This window comes from Wyeomyia smithii, chromosome 2 (genome assembly GCF_029784165.1).
Source record: "Wyeomyia smithii strain HCP4-BCI-WySm-NY-G18 chromosome 2, ASM2978416v1, whole genome shotgun sequence".
Lineage (NCBI taxonomy): Eukaryota > Metazoa > Arthropoda > Insecta > Diptera > Culicidae > Wyeomyia > Wyeomyia smithii.
Genome location: NC_073695.1, coordinates 64,758,953 through 64,784,165, shown reverse-complemented (window position 1 = coordinate 64,784,165; position 25,213 = coordinate 64,758,953). Strand labels below are relative to the sequence as shown.

General features: G+C 37.7%; 1 protein-coding gene across 7 annotated transcripts in view; it reads left to right on the top strand.

Moving 5' to 3' along the window:
* LOC129725998 (cell adhesion molecule Dscam2) overlaps nt 1–25,213 on the top strand; it is a 300,505-nt gene that overhangs the window by 118,249 nt on the left and 157,043 nt on the right. For all 7 annotated transcript variants that reach the window (XM_055682511.1, XM_055682509.1, XM_055682508.1 and 4 more), the window contains exon 3: nt 11,856–11,977. In XM_055682511.1, the coding sequence (XP_055538486.1) occupies nt 11,856–11,977 (122 nt within the window). The remainder of the gene's footprint in view (nt 1–11,855; nt 11,978–25,213) is intronic.

The window sequence follows — 25,213 nt, the reverse complement described above, 5'->3', positions numbered from 1 at the left end:
AATGATGGCCGTATTCCCACGGGTTCACTAAGTACCATCCAAAAAATAAACACGAATCCGGAACAGCGAGTGAGGGAGAGAAAAAAATAGAGAAGCAGCAAGCGTGGAAGCGCTTGACACTGCTCTCACGACTCATCCGCACTGCCAGGCTGGCACATCAACTTGTACCGATGATGGCGCTGGCACTAGAAACGTGACTCGAAAATTTCAACATAATTTATAGCAAAATAAAAACGAGTTATGACAATATTGAGAACGTTCGCACATTTATCCCAACGCTTTACTCGAGTTGCCTAGCGACAAAAAACGCTAAGTCACTCATTTTGTTTAGCACGACAAGAGCTAGCGTTGCTGCGTTGGTCCTTCCGTCGGGAAATGACATCTTCTGTGTTCTGCGCTTGGAGAGAAAGGGGAAGCAGCATTTATCATAAAGAAGAATAAATAATGACCACGCGTTCTCATTCCAGTTTGCTTCTTGTAGTCATCAGCATAAACTCGCGGGTTGCAAAAGCTACCCTACTGTCACTTTTTTTATGACATTGCACCACCACACAAAGCGAGAAGGGGCAAAAACCTTCTGCACGGAGCATGTCATGATTATTCATCCTTATCCATCAGGAGGTGAAAATGATGAAAACATGACAACTAGATAAATGTGAAAATAAAGGTATTGCCATTCCCCAGCCCCTACGCTACGGTCCGATTCAGACGAAACGAAAGGTTATCAAACGAGCAGCATTCATCAGGGATTTTGTATTCTGGTCTGGAGGGCGTGCGAAAGAATTTATTAGCAGCCGGCTGGATGCTTGGCTTTTTGTGTTTATACATTAATGGCTTCACTACAACCCACTGCAGCAGCGGAGAGCAGAAGCAAAAACCGACGAAAAAACAAACAAGGCCGGGATAATCAGCGAAAACCGTCGCACGTGCAGATGCCGGTCGACAGTGGAACTTTTTTTTCGATTTCCCTTCCATAATAAACAGTATGAATGCGGAGAGTGCTCTCCAGTTGACGCTTAATTATGGCGACATGTCAAGTTGATGTTATGCATTATTATTTTATTCCTGCGATTCAGGTGAAGTAACTTACAAATAGGCTAGGGAACCTTCCCCAGGTCTTCGTAATTCCCCACTCGAAACGTGGCGAGAGATGATTTATCCGGCTCAAGTTTGTCGGTAGGCAAATTTGTAGTTTACAAAGAATAGTCTTGACTGAGAGGCGAATGACCTCTTGATTATTGAATTTTTCATACGCGTAGAGAAGGAAACTGTTAAATTTGTTTCATTTTGGACAAGTCAAATCAAAGGTTAAGTAGTTGAGTAAATGTACACACTTAGTTTCTTTTACCGAACTCAGCAATCTTTTTAACGAGTTCTCAACAGCTGAGCCATCAGCAATCTGTTCAGCAATTTATTTGCTTGACGAGTGCTCGGTAATTTTTCATTCTCTAGATAGAAGATAGCTCAGTAAAAATTTACGAAGCGTTCATCAAAAATTGCTGCATGAGTCGGTATTTACAAAGCTGACTATTCGTCACGAATTACCGAGCGTTCTGTAAATTTACAAAGCTGGCGATTCGTCACAAATTACCGAGCGTTCTGTAAACGTAAAGTTTTTTCATGGTTACGAGAGAAATATGAACCAGTGTGAAAGTTGCTATTGCAACTGTTGAATAATTTTATAAAAGTATTTCGGATTGTTTAAATCGATTTTACTGGTGTTTCCAGCACATTCGAGTAAAAACTTGATACGTTTAATGTTATGATGAATACAGGCTTTTTATTACAGGCTTCTAGTAAACTGCTCTCCTGTGGTCCTCCACGTCGTTTTCTTGTAGATTTGAAAGTAAAATATCCATTTTTTTTTAAATCACACGCGAAACACTTTAAAAACTCAGCTTCGGAACTCTTTGAATATTTGAAAATGGCGGACATTCGATGTTTCGTTTTGACAAATGCAGAAAAATTGCCGAACAGTATAGTAAAAAACAACAAGAGTTCAGTTAAACAATTGAAGAGTTTTCAGCAACACCTAGGTAGATGCTGACAGATCGTCAAATATTTACTGAACTTCATGAAAGTGCAGAACATACTTTAGTTTACAGAAAAGGTCAGTAATGTTTTTTGCTGAGCTCGTCAAGTGCCTTTTGCATAACGGTAATTCGGTAAAAACTTCAACCGACATCAGTTATTTTTGAGAAAATTACAAAATGATCAGTATTTTTTCAAATTTACTGAACATAACCGTAACAAAAAGTACTGAACAGTTAAAACGAGAATAAGTGTGTATAGTTGGCGCGAAGTAAGTGTCATCACCCTGGCATGATGTAATCACATTATTATAATTACTAGTGAATAAATTGTTAGCTTCTCTTCTTCATGAGCTGTTTATTCTTTGAATGATTGAGAAAATTAGTTGGGTAATCATGATTTTTCTTTCCTCAAGAGTCATTATACAAAACGGCTTATTCAAAAATCAACTTCGAAATTATATCTAAACCTTCGGGTGGGCTTCTCGAAAGACCCGAAAGAGCGCAAAGGGTGGTAGGGAAGTTTAATTGTGAACTACGTGCTCTGAATTTTGTTTCCTTTTTCACATTGTATTATTGCCATTGAGCCATTGAGTCAATACTAATGATTTTTCATAACTGAAAACCAAGGAAACAACGATAGACAACATATGCAATATCATGAATTTCGTGCTTAATAAGAGAAGCACTATAAAACCCTTAAAACTACCCACAACTGTTGATCTGCCCCTTATCGCTTCCGAAAACTGCTTTGAAATTATTCAGAATATTAACGAGCATTTTCATCTCAGAACGTGAAAACGTGAGAAATTGACGAAATTGTCTCCTTTTTTGCTTCTTCTTCTTCTTCTTGCTGTTATACAGTTGATCTCATTGGTATTGTTCTTTTCGTTTCTGCGGTGTTTTCGACCATAAAATAGACAAATACCACCCAATGCCTACTGGGAAAAACGAAACCCACTGTCGACCACTGTTATTCGAAGCTAGACTGGCTACCTGAAATAAAGCATTTCTTATGTAAAAAACGAAAAAAAAAAACAAACATTTTTCTTGCTGCAGAAATGTTCATAATTCGAAGCAAACTCACAAATTTAGTCTCTATTGTCCTACTGGAAAGTGGGTCGACCAATAGCAAGCAGAGTTTCGGCGAGTCGCAGCGCAGCAGACGGCGATTTCAAATATAATATATGTTTGTATGGTTTCTGCTGCAACACCCGCTCATTCGACTGCAGTCTTCCATAGCGGACGGATCAGTACAGATAACAGGCAGATTGCACTGGTAATCACCTTTCACAGCACTAGATTTAGGATCTGCTGTCTGTGTGGGAAGCGCGTTATACGCGCGGCATGTCTCTAGCCCTGCAAAACATGTCCGGGTATGTTGGCAGTTTTGTCCGGATTTGGCGCGGATGCTTTCAGCCATTTTGACACTGCTGATAGTTAATTGTGTGAGCTGGTAGCGTGAGTTCACAGAATTTAGTTCCACCCACGCTGCTTTATGACTTCGAATAAATGATTTCGGAGCGCTTAGAAGTGCCATTGCTGTAGTCACAATAGAGGCATCCGAAATGTCCCAATAGAGGCATCTGAAAGCACAGGTGGCCAAAATAGAATAAAATTGATAATTGTGAAAAAGTATCATGAATTACTTCTATTTTGAAGTCACCTTTTGAAATTGGGGGCAAGGTCTTCCAAATTTTAGAAGTAAGAAATGGCATTTTGAAAAATAGAAATTAATACTAGTACTTAGTTATCAACACTAAATTTCATTTTTTATTAACACTCAACTAAACTAAACTTTAATTTAATTTACATTTAAACCTACCGTAGAAAGATAACAATAATAATGTCGTTAAATAAAAACCATCTTCCTTTTATCCTACGCAAATCGCTTCAGCGCTAATTCAGTAAATTTTTCACGATTGTTGTTAACCATCTCTGCCGTGGGCTGGCATTTTGACGTAAGCGCCAAATTTTCAAATTTAGTTTTTTACGTATTACTATAATATAGCAATCTCCTTCAAAATGCTTGTTGCCGTTTTCAAAAATTTTGAAAATTAGCAGAGAAATACCAAATATAAGAAGTGACGTTAGCGCCATTTTACTTACATAGTACACTATAAAAAATGTCACGATTACATTTGACTGTTTTACACTTGACTCAATTCGTCACATCACACTGCAAGTTGAAGAGATTTAGTGTTGATTTCTCGATGATCAACACTTTCCAATGAAATCTTGCTTTGAAAACTGGTTAATGGAAATCACCATCCTATTATATTGAATATTTTTTGTATTATCACCATTGTTTAAATCAATTGAATTACAGCTGCAACTCCAATTGACAAACGTCAAAGCCATAAAGCGAAACAAAAATAGTGACGATGGCGAACGGCGCAAGCAGCGCATTTTCCCAGTGATCAAAAAAATTTTTGATTTTATTTAACAACAGAACATAAAGTGATTTGCTGTTGATTTCATCGTTCTTTGCATTAATATATTTCGAGAGATTTTTATTTAATTCTGAAATGTAAGGCAAGTAGTGCGAATTCAACAACAAATCACTTTACTTCGACGTGATTTTTATTTACAGTGTAGTGACGTGAAGGTATGCATAGAATAGTATACCATGCCAACTTCTTGCTGCTGACTACAGATCAGTACGCATGGAAAACTAGACTATTCAGGCGTATCAACGTCACTTTTCGTGCAAAACATTGAAATGGTTTTGCTGTTTTGCGGAAGAAGTGACGTTGGCGTTAAAACTCAATGCATTCACATAAATAAACGTGTTGAATCAATGGGATACGTTTTTCAATATATTTATTCAGATTCTATTAGATCAGATTACATAATTAGGCGCTTCTGTTAATTCGGGAACGAATTAAAACAAATCGCTTCTGGAGCGGATTTGTGCTTCTGGCGCTTATGTCAAAAACTCAACCCACGGCAGATCTGCCGATTGACACTTAGCAAGCAGAGAGCACTCAACCGCTGTTCAACCATTGCTGATCTCAGCCAGGTTTTCACCCGACGTAATGTGCTAAACGAACGTTCAATCGTGCATGTTGTATGTACATGGTAGATCGAGTGCAATTTTAATTGCTTTCTCAGTCGCAGGGAAGAAAGAACGGGCTTAAGCAAGCAGGTCTATAAAATCCAGCTCTTCCAAGTTCTTACGGTCTACTCTCATGCTGCTACAATGTTGATACCAAACTTACAGCTCTCCAACAAAATTGTCAGCTTCGTAAAAAATTACAAAAGATTTGGTTTTGCACTTGAACTCTTCCAATGACATGCGTATTACCTTAGCGGAATGCAGGAAGGACAACGCGTAGGCAGGTGCACTATCCTCACCGAACCGTGTTTCCAATGAGGTTACAAGAGAATGTTCTACACAGTGACAAAAAAGTCCGGTCACACTTTTTGGGGTCGCCTGTAGCCTACACGTTGCATCTCTCTGGTGCCATCTATATGTCAAATGAAAGGGTTAACTTTGCTGCCCAAAGTGGCAGAGTTTCGTTTCTGTGCACTTTGTTTACATTGAGTTGTGAGCCATGGCAGAGTTAAGAGCAGCTGTTATCGCTGAATATGTGAAAGGGTACAAACCCGGACACATATTCAAACACCTAAAACCGCTCGGAATCAACCGGAAATTCGTGTACCGGACCATAAATCGGTACCTAGAGACCGGAGGCACCGAGGACAAAGCACGATCTGGACGACCAAGGTCTGTGAGAACTCCAAGGCTGAAAAAGATTATACGAGACCGGATTCGCCGGAATCCCGCCCAACCTGCACGGAAGCTGGCCAGGAACCTTAAAATGAACTGAGAATCAATCCGCCTGCTTTTGCGCAAGGATTTAAAACTTACACCGTACAAAAAACAGGTGGTTCATGGGGTTACCAAAGCTACAAAGGACAAGAGGTACCAACGGTCACGGGAGTTGCTCGGTTGGCGCACAGATGACGAGATTATTTTTTCGGACGAGAAGCTGTTCGTTTTGGAGCAAACAGTCAATCGCCAAACTGATCGAGTTTGGAGTGTGAGCCTCCAGCAAGCTCCTGCGGACAAGCTGAACGTTTCCCGGTTCCAAAATAAGACGTCAGTGATGGTTTGGGGAGCCATTTGCAAGAGAGGTAAACTGCCTCTTATTTTTATAGATAAAGGGGTCAAAATCAACGCAGCGTACTACCTGGACACGGTTTTGAATAAAAATGTTCTGCCTCAAGCTGAACTATTGTTTGAAGACGATTACTACTGCTTCCAGCAAGATGGCGCCCCATCCCACACCGCAAAGGTTGTTCAGGCGTGGTGTGAGGAAAACTTGACCGATTTCATTTCGAAAAATGAATGGCCTTCGTCGTCTCCGGATCTGAATACACTGGATTATTTCGTGAGGGGATACATGATGTCGAAGCTGAACGGCCATAAAATAACAAATTTGGAGCAATTCAAGCGAGTTATCACGAAAATCTGGGACGAGATGCCGATGGAGCACGTGCGCGCCGCTTGCGACGACGGCACTCCTGCCCCCCCTGGCTATTTGAACGGCAGATCTAAAGGTATAACCGGTATCTTTGATATAAAAACTCTTTCACCTTCGCCTTTTCCTGTTAAGATTGTTGCTTCAATTATATTTTTTTTAACATCTTTCTAACATATTACGTTTATTTAGAGCCATCATGTTGACTAATATTAATAATGACTTCTCGTTTTACTTTTCTGTGCAAACATTATTAATATCATCCTTATTCTTGGACATCAGTCGTTCCCGAAATTGTAAGTCGTCATGCGGGATTTAATAATTAGCGCCGGACATGAATATTTGAGTTCTGGACGTCATCTCGATACCGAAAATATACATATTGCAGAGCATATATTCGTTTTTCGCCAAATTCTGAGACCGAAAGTCGCCATCTTGAATTAAAAAGAAAGAAAGTCGCCATCTTTGTTTGAGAAAAACATCAGACATCCTATTCCTGTCCCTAGAAATCAACTTATGGCCATGACCGACCGAGGGCATGAAAGTTATCGTACTCATTCAAAAGGTTCCTATAGTGCACTAAAAGACCCGACTTTTTTATCAATTAGGACTCCCTAACTCTTTTATAGTTGCCCCTCCCTGTTTACGACATTATGTTCCGGTCTCTGGAAATCAATTTCCAGCCTGCAGACATGACCGAAGGCCTAAAAATTGTCGTATTCGTACAAATAATTCCCACAATGCATGAAAAAACTTGGTTTTCTCATCAAATCAGATCCCCTCCTTCTTTAGGGGTTGCCCCTCCTTCTTCCCAATATTTCTATGACCACTTCCTTCGTACAAAAAAAATCACGTATGCTAAGTTTGGTTGAAACTGGTTTAGGCAATCGAGAGTTATGCTACATACTTAAGGTAAGGAACGACTTAAGCAGTGGCACCTATTTTAATCAGTCGAAGAAAACAGGCTTCAAACTCCTGAATTTCGATCAACATTGACCATTTTAATGATGGAAACGAAGACTTTGATTGTCTAGCTGTCGTACGAATATAAGAAATACCGTTAATCACGAAGAAATCTGTGAACAAACATCAATCGAAACAAATCAAACTATATTGCAGTCATTCAGGCGCCTCTTCGGGTGCTGAAGTAAAATCACCTGCAAAACAGAGAATAACTGCTCAAAACAGGTTCGGGGTGATTGGAATAGTGTCCCTCGATTGGTAACTTTATTAGATTACTGTTGAAGTTTACTAACTCAATTTTACAATCTGAAAACAAGTTCTAAAAGAGAAAAAGATAGAGAACATATTGATTTACTTCTGTTTGAATTTTATCCAACACATTTCGAGTAGTTCGTCTCAATTAGGGATACCATCCGTCCTGATTTAGCAGGACATGTCCTGATTTTGAAACCCATTTGGAGTGTCCTGATTTATTTTTCATATTTTAGCATTTGTCCTGATTTTTCTGAATGATGCCGGATATTCAAAAAAAGTAGCAAATTGGTCAGTACTTTCATCTTGACGCCGGAAAGAAACGAACTTATTTCGAATGAATTGTTTCTTTGGTTGAATCTTGACGAGAGAAACTGTCTAGTCGTTGAAACCGTTAACCGCCCGCATAAAAAATAACCGTAAACGGATGATAATCCATATGGTTTAACGATACCCCATACAGTCGGAACTGTATTCCAAACTAGATGTTAGGCACGTTTTATGGTTATTGATTATGCGGGCGTTTTTCGACAATTGTTAAGTTTATTTCAAACAGTTCACTAGTGTTGCATTTTTTAGGTATCTACTAACGCTTAAAAAATTAAAATTGCAAAGTTGAATCGTTTAAGAAATACGTTAACTATGAGTCTTTTGGCGTATTTTGAGGTGCAAATCTGAAATAACGTCATTTATTTATTGATACCTCAAAAAATAAAAATAGCTTAGATCAAATTTTCGCTGGAAAAAAGTTGTCCTGATTTTTAACTCCGACCAAATGGTAACCCTAGTCTCAATACGCAGGCGGTTTCAAGAGCTGCTTAGAATATGTTCCCTACCCTACATACATACAAAACTTGTCTTTTATATAAATAGATCAACTGTCAATATTTAGCTAACATTGTGTAGTATTCGCGGAAAGAATGAAATAAAATAGTGGTTTTGTGCTAGTCATTCATATCACGTTAATTTAAGAACAAATTGTTGAATTTCCCCAGATCCCGAAATCATTACCCGGTCCGGATGGCTCCGTTCTGGTCCAGTCCAAAAAAACGGACTTTTAAGGTTCCAGTCCGATATAACTTCGGACCAGAACGGATCGAACTTTTTCCAAATCCTTCTCGGTCCGATGTTCTCTGATATTCTCTATCAAATAAAATAATAATATACATACTTACCCCTAAAATATAGTATTATACCCGGTCCTAAAATATTTGCCTTTTTGATTAGGTTCAGTATCGCCAGGTGCCGTTTAGGTAAACTAAAAATATTCAGCCTCATTTTAGATCCTAAGTACCTTTCTCCTGTCGTTGTCGTAGAAGCCTGTTCTCGCAGAGTTGCTTTTATCGTTTTGATAATCGCGAGAGAACCATTCCGAGCTGGGCGCTAGCGCTGCCAGCCTCACCTGATCGAATGCACCTGATGTTTGGCATTTATTTGTCGAAACAAGTGCAGCAATAACAATCAAGCAATAAACTAAACTACCATCGCAATCAATTTCGTTCCCCATCAGCGTTAACAGACCGTAAAGTTTGTTTTTTTGTTCGCTCACAACATTTTCGCCTTCCATGCATTTTCCGCAACTGCATCTCGACGTGTACCGGGGCGAATCGAAATGGGAGGAAATAAAATAGCGCGGTAACTTCGGCAAACAACCCGATCCGGGTTTTACTATGTTGTGCTCTACAAACCGCATTTCCGGTGTGTTGTTAGCAACAGTTTTCTTTTTTCTTCGAAGGGATTGTATGTATGCAAAGAAGGTAAGAACAGCCAGGTAGTAGCGAAATAAGAAATGTCTTGATAAAAGCATTGCTCAATTCTGCTTGCAAGTTGCCAGCGGAAAATGTATCGTCTAATTCGAATGAAAGCTGGCTCCCGGACGGTATACGAAACGGGAAGTCGGAAAAAGGTACCTTTTTTTTCTCTTGCAATTCAACGTTCTAGATCTTAACTTTGGCGTTCCTTTTCCTGGTAGTTTGACTAGTTTGATTTCTCATGAAAATTCAATACTTTGTGAGTTACCTTTTGTGGGAGGGAGTTTTTTCCGGAGGATGCCTAATTTTTGTTCTCGAAAAGTTTCTCTCGGAATGCGATTCAGTTGATTTCGACTTCACTCCCACTAAGTAAATTTGAATTTGATTATGAATGTTGCATCTTTCTTTTGCATTGGAATAGAAATTCAACAATCTGCAATACTCGAAAGAGCGTTTTCGTTTATTTCCGTGATTTCGTGGTAAATTTTCTCCAACGCCGTTGAAAAGTGTGAATTGTTTTTCCAAAATACTTTGGCTATAAAATACTTTTGATAGCTTTACTCGGTGCTAGATCAGCAAATTTATCTGCACAGCATAAAAAACCTCTTTCTAAGCGGTTGAATAACACTCATGCATCATCTGGAACCAGTCCAACTTACTTTAATGGTAGAATGATGTATGCTTGGGGAGAAAAGTTCACCAGCATTAATTCCAGCGCTGCCATTCGCTTCTCATAAGTCATTTCGCAGGAATCTCGCTCGGAAGGCAAAAGCTACCGCGTTGAACCGGAACGTGACAAAAAAGTTCCCATCTGGAGTAACAGTCGCAATTGTTGGTTCTAGGTTTCGGTGGAGAATTTATCTAAAATTTTTATCCAGCACCAATTTCGTTTTATAGAAGTTTTCCTGAATTTGTTTTTTATCTACCTATCCACATTTATTATATTGGACCGACGTTGAAAACATTGAACTGTGGTATGAGATCGTGAAGCCAAAAATCTGATGCTTCCCTTAAATAGTTGAGAACGATGGTTAAAATGACCGAGCATCATATCGGCGACCAACGATGAAGTAGATAATGAACAAATGGAATTTTATTGGAGTTATTTGGGTTTCATCGCTCAATTATTACAGAATTTTAGTGAAGGGTTAAACATAATTGACCTTCGTGTAAAGGTGAGAATGAGATAGAAATCCTATCTGAAAAAGTGTTCTGTAAAAAGCAACATTTAACCGGTCAGCTTCTTACCGTTTAAACTTTGGAACTATATAATGTTTTCCTTTTTAGTTTTTAAACTTTATTAACTAATTTATCAGCTATTTGTTCATCTTCAATTTGATAGCTTCAATTTTACTGTTTATACATTGTTTTTCTCTATCGATTCCGTTGACTTTTCTTTTCTTAATAAAGAATCGAATAAACGTTTTACAAATACGTAGAACGTTTACTCGGTCACAGCACACATAATGACAAATAAAATTGAAAAACATAATGTCACGTAGCGTTTGCTCCGTTTTCTATCAAGATACTAGGATTTACAACCCGCACTTGCTTCCCAAGCAAAACGCTCGAGTTTATCCCAGCCACTTCGAGTGGATGGGCTTGAACTTTCCCCTACGACTTTGGTGTGGGGGGAGGTCTACCGCAGATACCGGCTGATGGATAAAGCTGCTGAAGTGCGAGAATGTAAATAAAATATCGCGAATTCTTTTACCGGCGGGCCGCCTGTTACCGTTCTTCTCCTGCTGGCTTGATGGCTTCTCGTTGAAGAACTAAGCAAAGTGACTTCGGTCGTCCTACCTACTTCGCACCATCAAGCAGCTGTCTGATTTATTGCGAAATATTTCATAAAATAAAATACCTGCTTCAAGGGAGTGCTGCTTGAATGCTAAGAAATTCGTTTTCCCGGTGGGATGTACGACTCGGGCAGCTCTGCCACAACGACAGCATCACAAGAAGCAGAGGGAGAGAGAGAGACCGAAAGTAGGAACGACAGGCGACAGGTGGGTGGAAGAAGTCACTGCTGCGAATGGAAATGAAATATTTCCTTCGATATAAATTATTAATGATTCTATTGTTTTAGATGAGATACAGATAGAACAATAATTCGCTCGAACATCGAAGGTTCGGTTCGTATCGTTTGGAAGGTAGAGGCAGTTTCCCTCTGTCTTAAGGAAGTTGATGAAATATTGCAGATAATATGTTTTCCCAAATTACAAGCAGTTGAAGATAGGGATCTGTGGGCATTATTTGTCAAATCAAAGGATTAATTCCGTTCCGGAATGCTGACGATTTCCATTATGTAGTATTAATTAGATGTCATTATTCACGTCGACTGTCGTCTAACGGGTTTTTCCATTGTCTAATTGCAGGTGTCATTTTGCTGGATCTCCAGGGGCCGGTTTTTCTCAGCGAACCCCAGCATCGGGTGGAGTTCTCCAACAACACTGGCGGCCACATCGAGTGCACGGGTCATGGCAGTCCGCCTCCGGATGTAAGTTTTTGTAACAATGATAACATCGATTTATTTCTCGCTATCTCGAGCTGTTTTTAGTTGCAACACAAAGAGACGAAGTTTTAGTGTTCGGAAATTGTCAGCCGTGTGCGGGATTTTCGATTGGAAAAGTATTACCTAAATGGATTTCCAGATCATCAGAATAAACTGACTGATTAAAAATATTGAAATGTTTGCGCTGTTCTTGAATCAACTATAAGAGAGGACACAAGCAGCCTAACCGGCAAAAAAATTAATATTCTAATTTCCTCAGTACAATCTGATTTTTTGATAGTTGAAGTTCTATTCTGTTATCTTTTTTCTATGCATATTTTCTACTTTATTTCCAATGGATTCTACGAATCTTTTATCTTTTTTTACCTTTTTTCTATGCATATTTTCTACTACTTTATTTCCAATGGATTCTACGAATCTATAGCTGTAACTAAAATCTCAGCTCCAGTTGCGAACTCGAGGTCGGGCAATTTCGACAAAACTTTTATTTTCTTCGACAGAAAAAATAGTTTATCATTTACGACCTTGAAAATAAACTTTCAGTAGCATTCTGCCAGATAGCTTGTTTTTTTTTGCGTGACACAATACAATTCAGTCTTGGAAAACCAAATAATGAAATTAGGTACGCAACTAAGTTCTCGCTGTTCTTTTTTAACAAATTGCAACTTTATTTTGGGAAAACATGCAATCGCTTGGAAGAGGCTTGGCTACTAACTCCTAATACCAAAGCAAACTGTTCCTGCGTGTTGCATCAAACTTCATTCAGCTTCTACGAAGGTTTGTGGCCTTCCTTCACGCTGACAGTAGTCAATATCTAAATTACCGAAGACAAAACCAATTATGGTACGTTGTTTTCATCAGAGATGCATTCCCGTCAACTTTCTTTAACTATCGATGCGCTTCAGTCACCGTTTTCTTTGAATGGAATGCGGAAAGTAACACTTCCCGGCAATGACGATTGTATGACACAAAGAGCCGCAAAGTTACAGAGTCCGCTTTGGTAAGCGGGTGGTCATGGGTTCGAATCTTTGTATAATCAGGCCATTTGGTTGTCAAAGGACTTTAGCATGGGTTTATTCTCAGGCTCCCCATCACGTACCCTTCCTTCATTCTGAAATCTACATTACCCCTGTTGACTTTCTTTCTAACATAAGCAGTAAGCTTGAAACGGATAGGTAAAAAACTTACCACAAGCAGGGATATAAACACCAGCTATAGCTACTTAAACACGTGCTATAAAGCAATCCATACATACGAACGAATGAGGAATTTAATTCGATGATAAGCGGCTAATATTTGCCACCACCCGCTTTCTGTTCTGTACATACTGCATACTGTTTCAAGGTTTGTGTAGAACATGGGACAACTATGCTTGGAACGGCAGTATATCAAGGTTTCGTCAGATATTTGGAAAGAGAGTGGATCGTAGAAAAATAGGGAATAGCAAGAAAAGTAAAAAAACATCAGGAACAGAAAGCGACCTCGAGTAAAACCACAACAACAAATCGTTTACAAAGTCAGATCGGTTGTATCCGTTAGTATCGGCTGTGCTTGGGAAGAGAGGTAGTGATTAGGTGCTCTGTATGATTGAGACAATCGATGTTATTTACCAATTTTTCAATAGTATATGTCAAACAATAGATTTTTTTTGTTACATAAATTTAAGTGCAACCGAATTTCTGATCGGTGAAAAGAAATGACAGATATAAAACCACTTTTCCCTGGTTGAATTACTAGATATTCAAATTTAGGCGCCTAACTACGATATGAACGTCAGTCCAACTTCCAAACCGTTTCGATAAAGCTACTTTGATCACTTGAATTCGATCCATGCATACTGCAATTTCTTCTAGTATCGATTTCGTCTTTATAAGAACGACTTCAAGTTCAACAGCGGCCTCCACGTTTGAACTAATATCATGACGCGGAACCAAAAAGTAAGCAAATTGTTGTTCCGTATGTTACCTTTTTTATTATGAAAAAATAAAAAAAAACATTTTTTTTTTAAATTTATTACTACCCCAACAGCACTGCTACAAGAAGGTTTAGTTTTTGTGGGTTCCCCAATAACCAGAAAAATTCTAAAAGTCATTTCTTGAGTTGATCCATGCCTTGTCGGGGAATTCTAGGTAGACATTTGAAAAGCCATGAGAAGTGATTACCTTGATCTCTGTTTAGAAGAGTAGCTGGGTTTCGTTTTCAATTTCTAGATTTTCTGCGACATCTAATTACCGAGGGGATGTTACGGATCGAACTAGACTAATATTGTCGGTAGTCATAGGGTGATCTTCATGAAAAATATATTCGGCTATCTTGGATCTGAAATGGTGAGTTTCCCGAGTATTTTAGCCTTTATGAATTCTGAAATATGTTCCTTAAACCGGATGTCTAAATTTCTTCTGGTTTGGCCAATGTAAACCTTATCACAATGTGGACATGCAACTCTATAAACATCTACCCTATGTAATTCGTCAATAGTGTCTTTAGTAGAACCCAATCTTGTGTTAAGCTGGTTTTTTCTACTACTGTAGATAATAACCATCCCAAATTTCCTAACTTATGTACGAAGTTGATGAGTAAAATTTACATTACATTCAACAACTACCCTCTTCCGGTCTTCTGTTAGCGATGTGAGTATGTGTAAGATTTCCTTTGTTGGATTCGTTTCACAAATAACTTGGATGGTTCTTCTATTACATCCATTCTGCTAACCAATTTCAAAAACATATTCCATTTCATTTTTCTTTCCTTCATTACTGAGAGGTAAAGATTCCATATGGTGGATCATATGATGAAAAGCAGCCATTATATGCTGGAAGGAGTGGATCGAAGTGGTAGGTATTACCCGTTTTGTATGCGTGGCCTTCCTAAAGATTTCGAATTCAAACTGGTTGGATATTTTAAAAACAACTACATCCAAAAAAAGAAACCTGTTGTTTTGTTCAATTTCTAAAAAAAAAAAACAGATGTTTTTATAAATCCTGCTATTTTAAAATGCAGAAAATATCATCCACGTACCTCAACCAACAATCTGGTAAGGAGTCTTTTTCTTTTAGTATATTTTCCAAATGTGCCATAAAAAGTTCACATAAGAAAGGTGAAAAAGGATTTCCCACCGGTGCTCCTTTTGTTTGTTTGTAAAATTTCTTACGAAATGAAAAAAAAATATTGAGAGAGAAGCCAATCTTCCAAAAGATTTATAGCTTCTTTCACTGGAACACTTGGGAAGAGTGCTGTGACATCAAAAGAAACCATTATCTCGTCAATGTTGATGGTTAGGAAGTCAGCAGACATTTTTAAATTGATTCGCTTCTGTGATGAATATTAAGAAATTACAAATTGTTTTCATTAATATGTTTTATATTCAGATTGACTCATATGGATGGCTTTACGTAAAGCTTTTCGAAGAACACGATGAAACTATCAAATTAAGAATAAAATTGGCTGCATTCACCGAACAATGCAAATTAAGTATTAAACTACAAAAACAATATATCTGGCAACACTTCTGGTGAAATATTTTTTCTGGGTTCCTTGAGTATTTTTTTGTAAAGTCATCTGCAATTTTTTTCAGGTGTCTTACAGCTGGTTATAAATTATAATAAAAAGAGTTTAAAAAAATTCGCTAGTTTTGCGTTTCCCTCCTGCGAATCGTGTTGAAAATCTGAAAAAAGGGCAAGTCGAATCGGTAAATATTCAGTAATTGAATTACGCGAACTCATCGGACCCTCTAGATAACGATTTAAAAATAAAAACAAAAAACATTTAAAACATGCCGTGTAAAGAATTACTTTTCCGTGGATATCCGGAAGAGAAATATGCTAGAATTTAAAAATTTACGTTAAAATAGCTGATTAATTCCTCCATCTTTGTGCAAAATCTGCGATAGTTGATGCCATGTTTGTACTTTTTCGTAATCACTTCGTAAGGAATAACCCATATACTAATTTTGATCCTAAGACGCACGGGTTATATTGTAGGTACGTAAATTTTTAAAGTTGGCAACCACAAGTTATACGCATTCCGAATATGCTTGCTTCTTCTTTCTTTCATTGTAATACTGCAAAGACTTATTCTAACATTCTTTGCATACATAAAAGTAGCACACAACCGCCTTCTGCCTTTATTTTCAATTTGACTTCCGTAGCAGCAACGTGCTATATCGAAGATGAAAGTGAAGTCATCATTAATTTGAATTTTGTGAGTCCAATTGAAAATGAAGTCACACGTCAATTTGATTTAATTTCTTCCCAGAATTTTTTACCTGCAGAAATAATTGAAACTAACTTGAATGAGATTAAATCAATTATTAAAAATTTCAAAAATATGAAAGCACCTGGTGACGATGGAATCTTTAATATACTAATCAAACATCTCCCTGAGAGCACAATGGAATTTTTAGTGAAAATTTTCAATTGCTGCTTCAAAATCGCATATTTTCCCAAATTATGGAAAAATGCAAAAATTACTCCCATTTTAAAACCGGATAAGAACCCAGCTGAAGTTTCAAGTTATCGACCAATCAGTTTGCTTTCTTCAATAAGAAAACTGTTTGAGAGAATTATTCTTAACAGAATGATGTCACACATCAACGAAAATTCAATTTTTGCAAATGAACAGTTTGGATTTCGCCATGGGCATTCCACAACTCATCAATTGCTCAGAGTTACTAATATGATACGAGCTAACAAATCTGAAGGTTATTCCACTGGAGCTGCTCTTTTAGACATAGAAAAAGCATTCGACAGTGTTTGGCATAAAGGTTTGATTGCGAAATTGCAAACTTTTAATTTTCCAATTTTCCTAATCAAAATTTTAAAAAATTATCTTACTGATCGAACTCTGCAGGTTGTCTATCAGAATTCAAAATCTGATAGATTTCCTGTCAGAGCAGGTGTACCTCAAGGTTCAGTCTTGGGTCCAGTCCTGTACAACATATTCACTTCAGATCTTCCTGATTTGCCTCCAGGATGCACAAAGTCATTGTTCTGCGATGACACAAGCATTTCCGTAAAAGGAAAAAGCCTTCGTGTCATATGCAGTCGATTGCAGAAAAGTTTAGATATTTTTTCTTCCTACTTGCAAAAGTGGAAAATCTCTCCCAATGCTTCTAAAACTCAAATGATAATTTTTCCTCATAAGCCTAGGGCTTCTTTCCTCAAGCCAAACAATAATCACGTTGTCAAGATGAATGGGGTTATTTTAAGTTGGTCCGACAAGGTTAAGTACTTGGGACTAATTTATGATAAAAAACTTATTTTCAAAGAGCACATTGAGCGTATACAAGCAAAGTGCATCAAATATACGAGATGTTTATATCCTCTTATCAACAGGAATTCTAAACTTTGTTTAAAGAACAAACTTTTGATTTACAAACAAATTTTGAGACCAGCAATGCTTTATGCTGTACCGATCTGGTCAAGTTGCTGTTCAACAAGGAAGAAAACGCTCCAAAGGATTCAGAATAAAATTCTGAAAATGATTTTGAAGCGTCCTCCTTGGTTTGGTACACTCGAATTACATAGACTTACTGGTGTTGAACCATTAGAAGCTATGTCAAATAAAATTATTAACAATTTTCGACAAAAATCGTTGCAATCCTCAATTGCTACGATAAGCTCTCTTTATAGCCAATAAGTTAGCAATTAAGTTAGTTGTAAGTTTACTTCCCCTTTTCTGACAAGTAGGTTTAAATCCCTACGAATGATAAGTCCTAATTGCGAAAGCAAACAAATCCTAACAATCAAAATTACAAATTTCTAACAGTGTTGAGAAGTCACCATTTGTGATTGGACACACATACTCATTATTTACTAATATTTATCATAAATACTTAAGCTACTAACAAATCCCCCCTTAAAAAAAAAAAAAAAAAAAAAAAAGTGAAGTCATCCAGCAGATAGTGGAAAACAGTGGGAGAAGCGAAAGCTGTCTGCTTCGCTCATTTTCCATTTGAATGTTGTAGCAGCAGCTGGTGCGTACGGATGATTACGTCGAAGACAGCCACAGACAATGGTGTGCCAATGACAGCATATTAACATTAAAGCGAAATAAGGTATGGTTCTTTTTTAACGTAGGAGTATGTCTTTCCGTAACGGTCCAATTTGAGATTTCTCTCGCATCTTGTGAATCGTTTTTTATGCAACATTTCAATCATGTATACTGCCGCGCATAGCAAGTCAGTCCCATTTGCATTTTCAGTAAAATTGAGTTGTTGCGCGTAAATGGTAGCTAACAATGCATAGTTTCGTAACAATGGATGAACTCAACAACTTTGTTCTGAAAAACGGCTGGAAAACATCCAAACATATTGTCACATCTCGTAAGAAGCAATGTTATAAAATCATATAAAAACGCGTTTTTCTCGGGTTGCTGGAAATGCAGGTGGGACTGACATGCTATGCGCGGCAGTTTAGCGATGTAAAAATCGACACAGACACAGAACTAGAAGCATCAGTAGTAGTTCCTAAATATCTTCCTAAAGATGATGCATACGAAGCACATACAACGGAACAACTTTTTCAAGTTCCGTCATTCTCGCTTTTGCGTATACGATTCTGCATATGATGCACATTAGGGTGGCAGCGGAAAGTGTCATGCCAAATTTCGAAAACCGACCATGTACATTTAGTTTATTGGCCCAAAAATACCATCTGTGCTGAATTTCAGCTCATTCGGACATGATTTAGGGGTGCCTCAAAACGCTCAAAGTTGTGATTTATCGACCCTCGAAAACCCACCAGGGGTGCATGAAATTGAAAATATCGATATTTTTTTTTTTCGATGCCAAATGACTTAAAAATGAATAAAACGTAAAAATCAGGTGTTATCTCGAAAAAAAAAAATCACCGGAAATCGACCATCTCGGACTTAGCCGTTTCTTTTCCCCCTTTGGTAGATTTTCGAGTCGAAAAATCACAACTTTTAGCGCTCTGAGGCACTCCTAAATCAATTGAAAAGTTAATGAATTTTCTCTTTTGGTTATTCACATAGTAAAAGGTATAGACCGAATAGACATGACCTTTAAGGTATATTCTTCCCTTTGTGGTGATTACACAGTGTAACAAAAATTAACTTTTACTTCTACCTGGGCTTCTATATATGATTTTTTAATATATTTTGACGCAAAAACAAATTCCCCCGAGTTTGAACACGTTTCACCTTGAGGGTCAACAGTGGCGCCATTGTGAATTTTTGAGGAATCGGAAATTTTCAATGTTTTTTCGACGCCATTTTGTTTCAAAGTCATATTTAAAAATTCTAAGAGTTTGTCCACATATTGGCATTTTCTTACCCATCTTTAAAAAAAAACAGATCTTAAATCGGACGAAAAACTGAGCTCAAAACGGTGATTCTACGAAAACGGTTTTGGCATGGTTTGAGTATATAGACCGTTCCGATAATTATAAACACATTTACGATCAACCGTCATTTCAAATAACGTGCAGTATTCAACCAAACGTTGGCTGCGTCCTGTTGTTTACATCCAAAAGAAACAGATGCTGTCATTTTTTCTAACATTTAGTGCGAAATTTTGAAAATGCGTGGCCTTTCTCCCGAGCAAAGAAAGCGAATTGTGCACAAATGGGGCACCGTGAGTGGTCTTTCTATAAGAAAATTAGCCAGAGAAAAAGGTATAAGTGTCGGAGCAGTTCAAATCGCATTGCGGAAGTATTGTGAAGAGTGCACATTTATTGATGCCCCAAGACGTGGTAGAAAACCCGGGCCTGTTGATCCCACAATGGACAAAATGGTTAAGGAATACTACAAGCGGCATCCTTCAGTATCAGTACGAGATGTGGCGAGAAAGCTTGGAACCTCGGCGAGTAACGTTATGCGTGCCAAGGGAAGAATGGGTCTGCAGACCCGTCGGGAGCAGAAGCAGCCAAAACGAAATCCAAAACAAGCTGAATCTGTGAAACCGAGAGCTCGGAAGCTTTATGACAAACTTCTGACCAAAAAAATGGGGTGTGTTATCATGGATGACGAAACCTACATAAAACTGGACTATAAGACTCTGCCAGGACCGCAATTTTATACATCACCGAAGGGAAAGGATGTCCCTGAACCTGTGAAAGCCATTTACACCGAAAAATTCGGCAACAAGGTAATGGTTTGGCAGGCCATTTGTGAATGTGGGAAAATATCTCGTCCATTCATTACGAATGACACAATGAATGGTAAAATTTACGTGAAAGAGTGTTTGCAGAAAAGGTTGTTACCCATGTTTAAGCAGCATAACAATCCTCCAATCTTTTGGCCCGATCTTGCTTCCTGCCATTACTCTAAGGATGCACTAGGGTGGTTTAAAACAAATAATGTCACATGTGTCCAAAAGGAGATGAATCCTCCAAACTGCCCTGAAATTCGCCCTATTGAAACTTTGTGGGCTTTGACCAAGGCAAAGCTGAGGAAATATGTCAAATCAGCGGACAATGTTGAAAAATTTAAAAAAGATTGGCTAAAAGTGGTAAAAATGGTCGGAGAACACACTGTGCAAAAGCTTATGAGTAGTATTAAGAGGAAAGTTAGAGAACTCGCGTATCCTACGAAAAATAATCCCAATTTGAGTTGAAACTGGAAAGAAAACACTTATTATCTATATTTCAGACTAAAATGACCCGAAAAATCCTGTATTTTTGTTTTATTCAAGAAAGAAGATGTATTTAAAATTTTCGGAACAGTCTATATTTCACAATACGAAATAATATCGAGTATGTATGAGCAACAATGGTAATGCGCTAATATCTGAAAGTGGTAATCAAATCATGTCTTATATTGAGTAAAAAAGTCTCAGAAATCGATTGGTAGGTGTCTGATCCACGTAATATGTCAGCAAAAAGTCAATTTTGCTCCAATTCCCCTGCGATACTAAAATAGGTTTATCTCGACGTTAGCTAAGCTTATTTGAAATCTATTCAGTGTAATATCAAGATTTTAAGAGATACTCAAATATTCAATAACAATTTGAATTCACGTGATTCTGAGGCTTTTTTTTCAATATAAGACATAATTTAACTACCACAATTAGATATTAGCGCATTACCATTCATGCTCATACACACTCGATACTATTTCGCTCTGTGACTAAAACCATGCCAAAACCGTTTTTGTAGAATCATCATTTTGAGCTCAGCCTTTGTCCGATTTGAGATTTGTTTGTTTTAAAAGATGGGTAAGAAAATGCCAATTTGTGGACAAATTCTTAGAATTTTTATTTTTGACTTTGAAACAAAATGGCGTCGAAAAAACATTGAAAATTTCCGGTTTTTCAAAAATTCAAAATGGCGCCACTGTTGACCCTTAAGGTGAAATGTATTCATACTCGGTGAATTTTTTTTGTTTGTATAATACAGTGAAACAATTCCAAATTTCCAAAGATGTAAAACCAAATTTTCAAAGATGTTTGTCAAAGATGTAATTGTCTAAAAGCTACTAGCTCCTCTAAAACGTTACATACTCATTGCGGCTTTTACAGAACATACCTCAGTATAGTTGAAGAAAGACGATTTTCCTGTTATATTTTATATTATATCATCACACAAAGAATGTCAAAACTCAGAAAATTTGAAAAAAATCAACATCGTTTTTAATTTTTAATAACAACCGTTGTACCGGCTGACCTACCCTCTATCATACTACCATTATTGCTACAAAGCTCTTTCCAAATCTCACTTTTATTTGTTTCCACTGCAAAGGTGACGAGAAGCGATTTTTTAATATTCTTTCAATGTACAAACGAGTTGGAAATTCAAAAGTTAATAGCGTTTCTCTTCCAATACATACTGTAAAATGATTTCTTTTCAGTTTCCGACTAAAAACTCTTTACAGAACTTGCGAAATTTACGCTTTGATAATATTTTTTGTTTTTTTTTCATAGCTTCTAATGTTTCGATATCTGTTAGCATATGTAATTCGAGTGTACCAAAACGAAACTGAATTGCCTTCAAGCGTTTTCCTTTCTTTTCTATTGTGTTGTATTACTATTACTATTCTAACTTTCAAATAATTTTTTTTTTTATTATAACTTTTCCAACGTTGTGCCAGTAACACCGCGTGTCTTAACATTGGCAACTCTCGCACCGAAAGCATCATTTTGTTTCTTCCGCATCTGGTTAAAATTCAAATCCCAAACCGCACCCCCGCTGCCCGCTCGGCACTGATATCAATTTGTATGAGCAACAAAAAAGAGGCATTTCATTTCGTTGAACAAGAATAGCATCGTAAGAATTCGACCTGTTCAGAACATTTCTACTTCAATCACCGCCCTAGTAAACTTCCAACCTTCGAAAGGATCCGATATTCAAATGTCTAGTGTGCAGGCCGCTCTACGATGTGTCACAATCACTTTACCGTACCCTTGCTTGGCCAACGCCAACGACAGCCGAACAAAATTAACAAACGTAGCAGGAGTCAGTAGATATGTGCCACCAGCAGATAAGGGCCCTTGATATGGGTTTGCTTACGCTTGCTAACTGTGCGACAGCGATTCAGACATCGGAAAGACCCTTCATTTGCAATTGCCTTGCGAGAGCGATGAAAAATTCCATTTTCGAGCAGTTCCTATGTCGGAGCAGCTACTTTATTTTTTTATTAGGATGACTGGTTTATAGGTTTCTATTTTTCATTTCTGACGTTCGACAAAAAATATCCCATTTTAGCATCAAAATGGCTCGCGAATAACTACGATGCAATTAATTATTTACATTAGCTGTCGCTCAGACCGACTTAAAACGGTCAATTATCTGCACTGTCAGTAGGGGTTTATGTCTAGCGGAAAACAAAGTTCAGGGTAGAAAAGATTCACAGATATTTTTCCTTTTTTTTTTCAATACAAGTTCCAGTAAGCTTCCGAGCAGCTCGGAACCATAATAAATAGAAGCGCGTGTATTGATGCCAATAGAGAGTGGCTGCGAGCCGGTAACGAACGATTGCTACGCCAATCACGATCACGGTTGCTAAGCCGCTGGCAGGAAGTCGAAGATGAGCACAGAGAATCGAAAAATTAATAGGAAATTATTGTCGTCAATCAACGAAAATACAGCAAAGGACAAATAAAGCTCAATGTAGACAAAGCAAGCTGGTAACAAATAATGATGCAATGATGATGCCAACCGTGGGGGTATATTCGCGGAAAATAGCAACGACTGTTGAGTTATCTTCAAACTTGAAAACACTGCACGTCCTTGAATTCCACGTAGGGAATTTGCTAATATTAGCGCTGAGATAACTCACAATTATAACAGTTTTTTGGGCTACAAGTAACCATTTTTCTCAGTTTTCTTCACAGGAATGGTTGAATAGCTAGCTAAATAGCTAAATGAAAGATTTTTTTTCGGTTTGAGCTTTTGAGGGACAGCTGTGTTGACCAGTGCCATTCAAAAGTTTGCGTTTGCGTTTAAGATCCTTCTGTGCAGTTAATTATTGCAAAGCATTTACACAACAACCAATCACCAGCAATCGGACAAAAAATTCCAAACAAAACCAAAAAAAAAAACAAAAAGCATATTTTCAAATATGTTTGTTCTCAAGAATGCATAGACGACATCCTAAAAGAGCCCAATGCGAGACTGGCATATTTTACCTTCTGCTGCCATACAGTTTCCGGCTAAGAATAACTTTTCACCGCGAAGCATTCATCTATTTATATAAAAGAGAAGTTTTGTATGTATGTATGAATGTATGTTCCAGCATAACTCTCAAAGGCCTGAACCGATTTCAACCAAACTTGGCATACGTGTATTTTGTACATAGGAAGTGGTCATAGAAATATTGGATAGGGGGGGGGGTCACCCTTAAAGAAGGAGGGGGTCAAAAGTAACAAACTTTCATAAATAATGGAAACCTTTCAATGAAATTTGATGATTTTCGCGATGGCGACTTCCAGTTTCTGGGAAGCCATTCAAAACTGTGGAAAACGCTACGCTCACAAACCCTCCAATGATAATATTTTCGGAGCAAAAATTACTCTTAAGAACCAGTTATCGGTGTCTGACGATACTTTGAAACTTGGTATGCCGACTTCCGGTTTCTGGTAATCTGAGAAAATAATAATTGAATTATATACTTGGCAATATGGGTATTTTCGGAATCGGAATGACATCGTCATACGAAAATCGATCATATATTTCCATATATTGGCCTTTTTTCAAACGTAGTGACGTCTGTTTGCAGCCAAAAATCGGCTTTCATGCAAATGTTTCTAGAGAAGTGTTTCAAAACATCCAACCTGCTTTGATCCATTTTTGGAATGATTTCTTGATATATTACTGCCTAATTTGATAACAGAGAGTCCAATCTAGCATTTTGGATAAAAACATCAGTTTGGAAAAGTTGCTGGAGCTCAACTACTACCGAATAAAAATTTGGTTAAGAGAATCGATCAAATAAGATAAGAGCTCCTAAAATCCAGCTATTTATTAAAAAAAAAAAAGTTTTGTATGTATGTTCCGGCATAACTTTCGAATGACTGTACCGATTTTAACCAAACTGGGCATACGTGTTCTTTGGACAGAGAAAGTGGTCATAGAAATATTAGGGAGAGGAGGGAGCAACCCCCAAAGGAGGAGGGGGTCTTAATTGGTCAGGAAAACAAGTTTTTTCATGCATTATGGGAACTTTCTGAATGAATACGATAGTTTATAGGCCTTTGGTCTGTCTAGAGATCGGAAATTGATTTCCAGAGACCGGAACATGATGTCGAAAAGAGAAAAGGGCAGCTATCAAAGAGGGAGGGGTCTTAATTTATAAAAAAGTCAGGCCTTTTAGTGCCCTATGGAAACTTTTTGAAAGGGTACGATAACTTTCTTGCCCTCGGTCGGTCATGGCCAGAAGGTGATGTCTAGGGACCGGATTATGATGTCCGATGTTTTTCTCAAACAAAGATGGCGACTTTTAGTTTCTGGTAAGCTGTAAAAAGCGTTTACAAACCTCCAAACATTGGTATTTCCGAAACCAGGATGACCTTTAGAAAACAGAAATAAAAGTCCAACGACATTTTTTAAATTCAATATGGCGACTTCCGGTTTCAGAATTTTATGGAAAACGAATATATGCTCTGCAATATGTATATTTTCGATATTAAGATGACGTTCAGAATCCAAATATTCATTTGCGGCGCAAATTTTTAAATCGTGCATGGCGAATTACATTTTCTGGAAAGGAAAAAGAAGGCTTGGACGTAATATTGAAATCGATTCCGCGATTTCTGCTTTCTGTCAA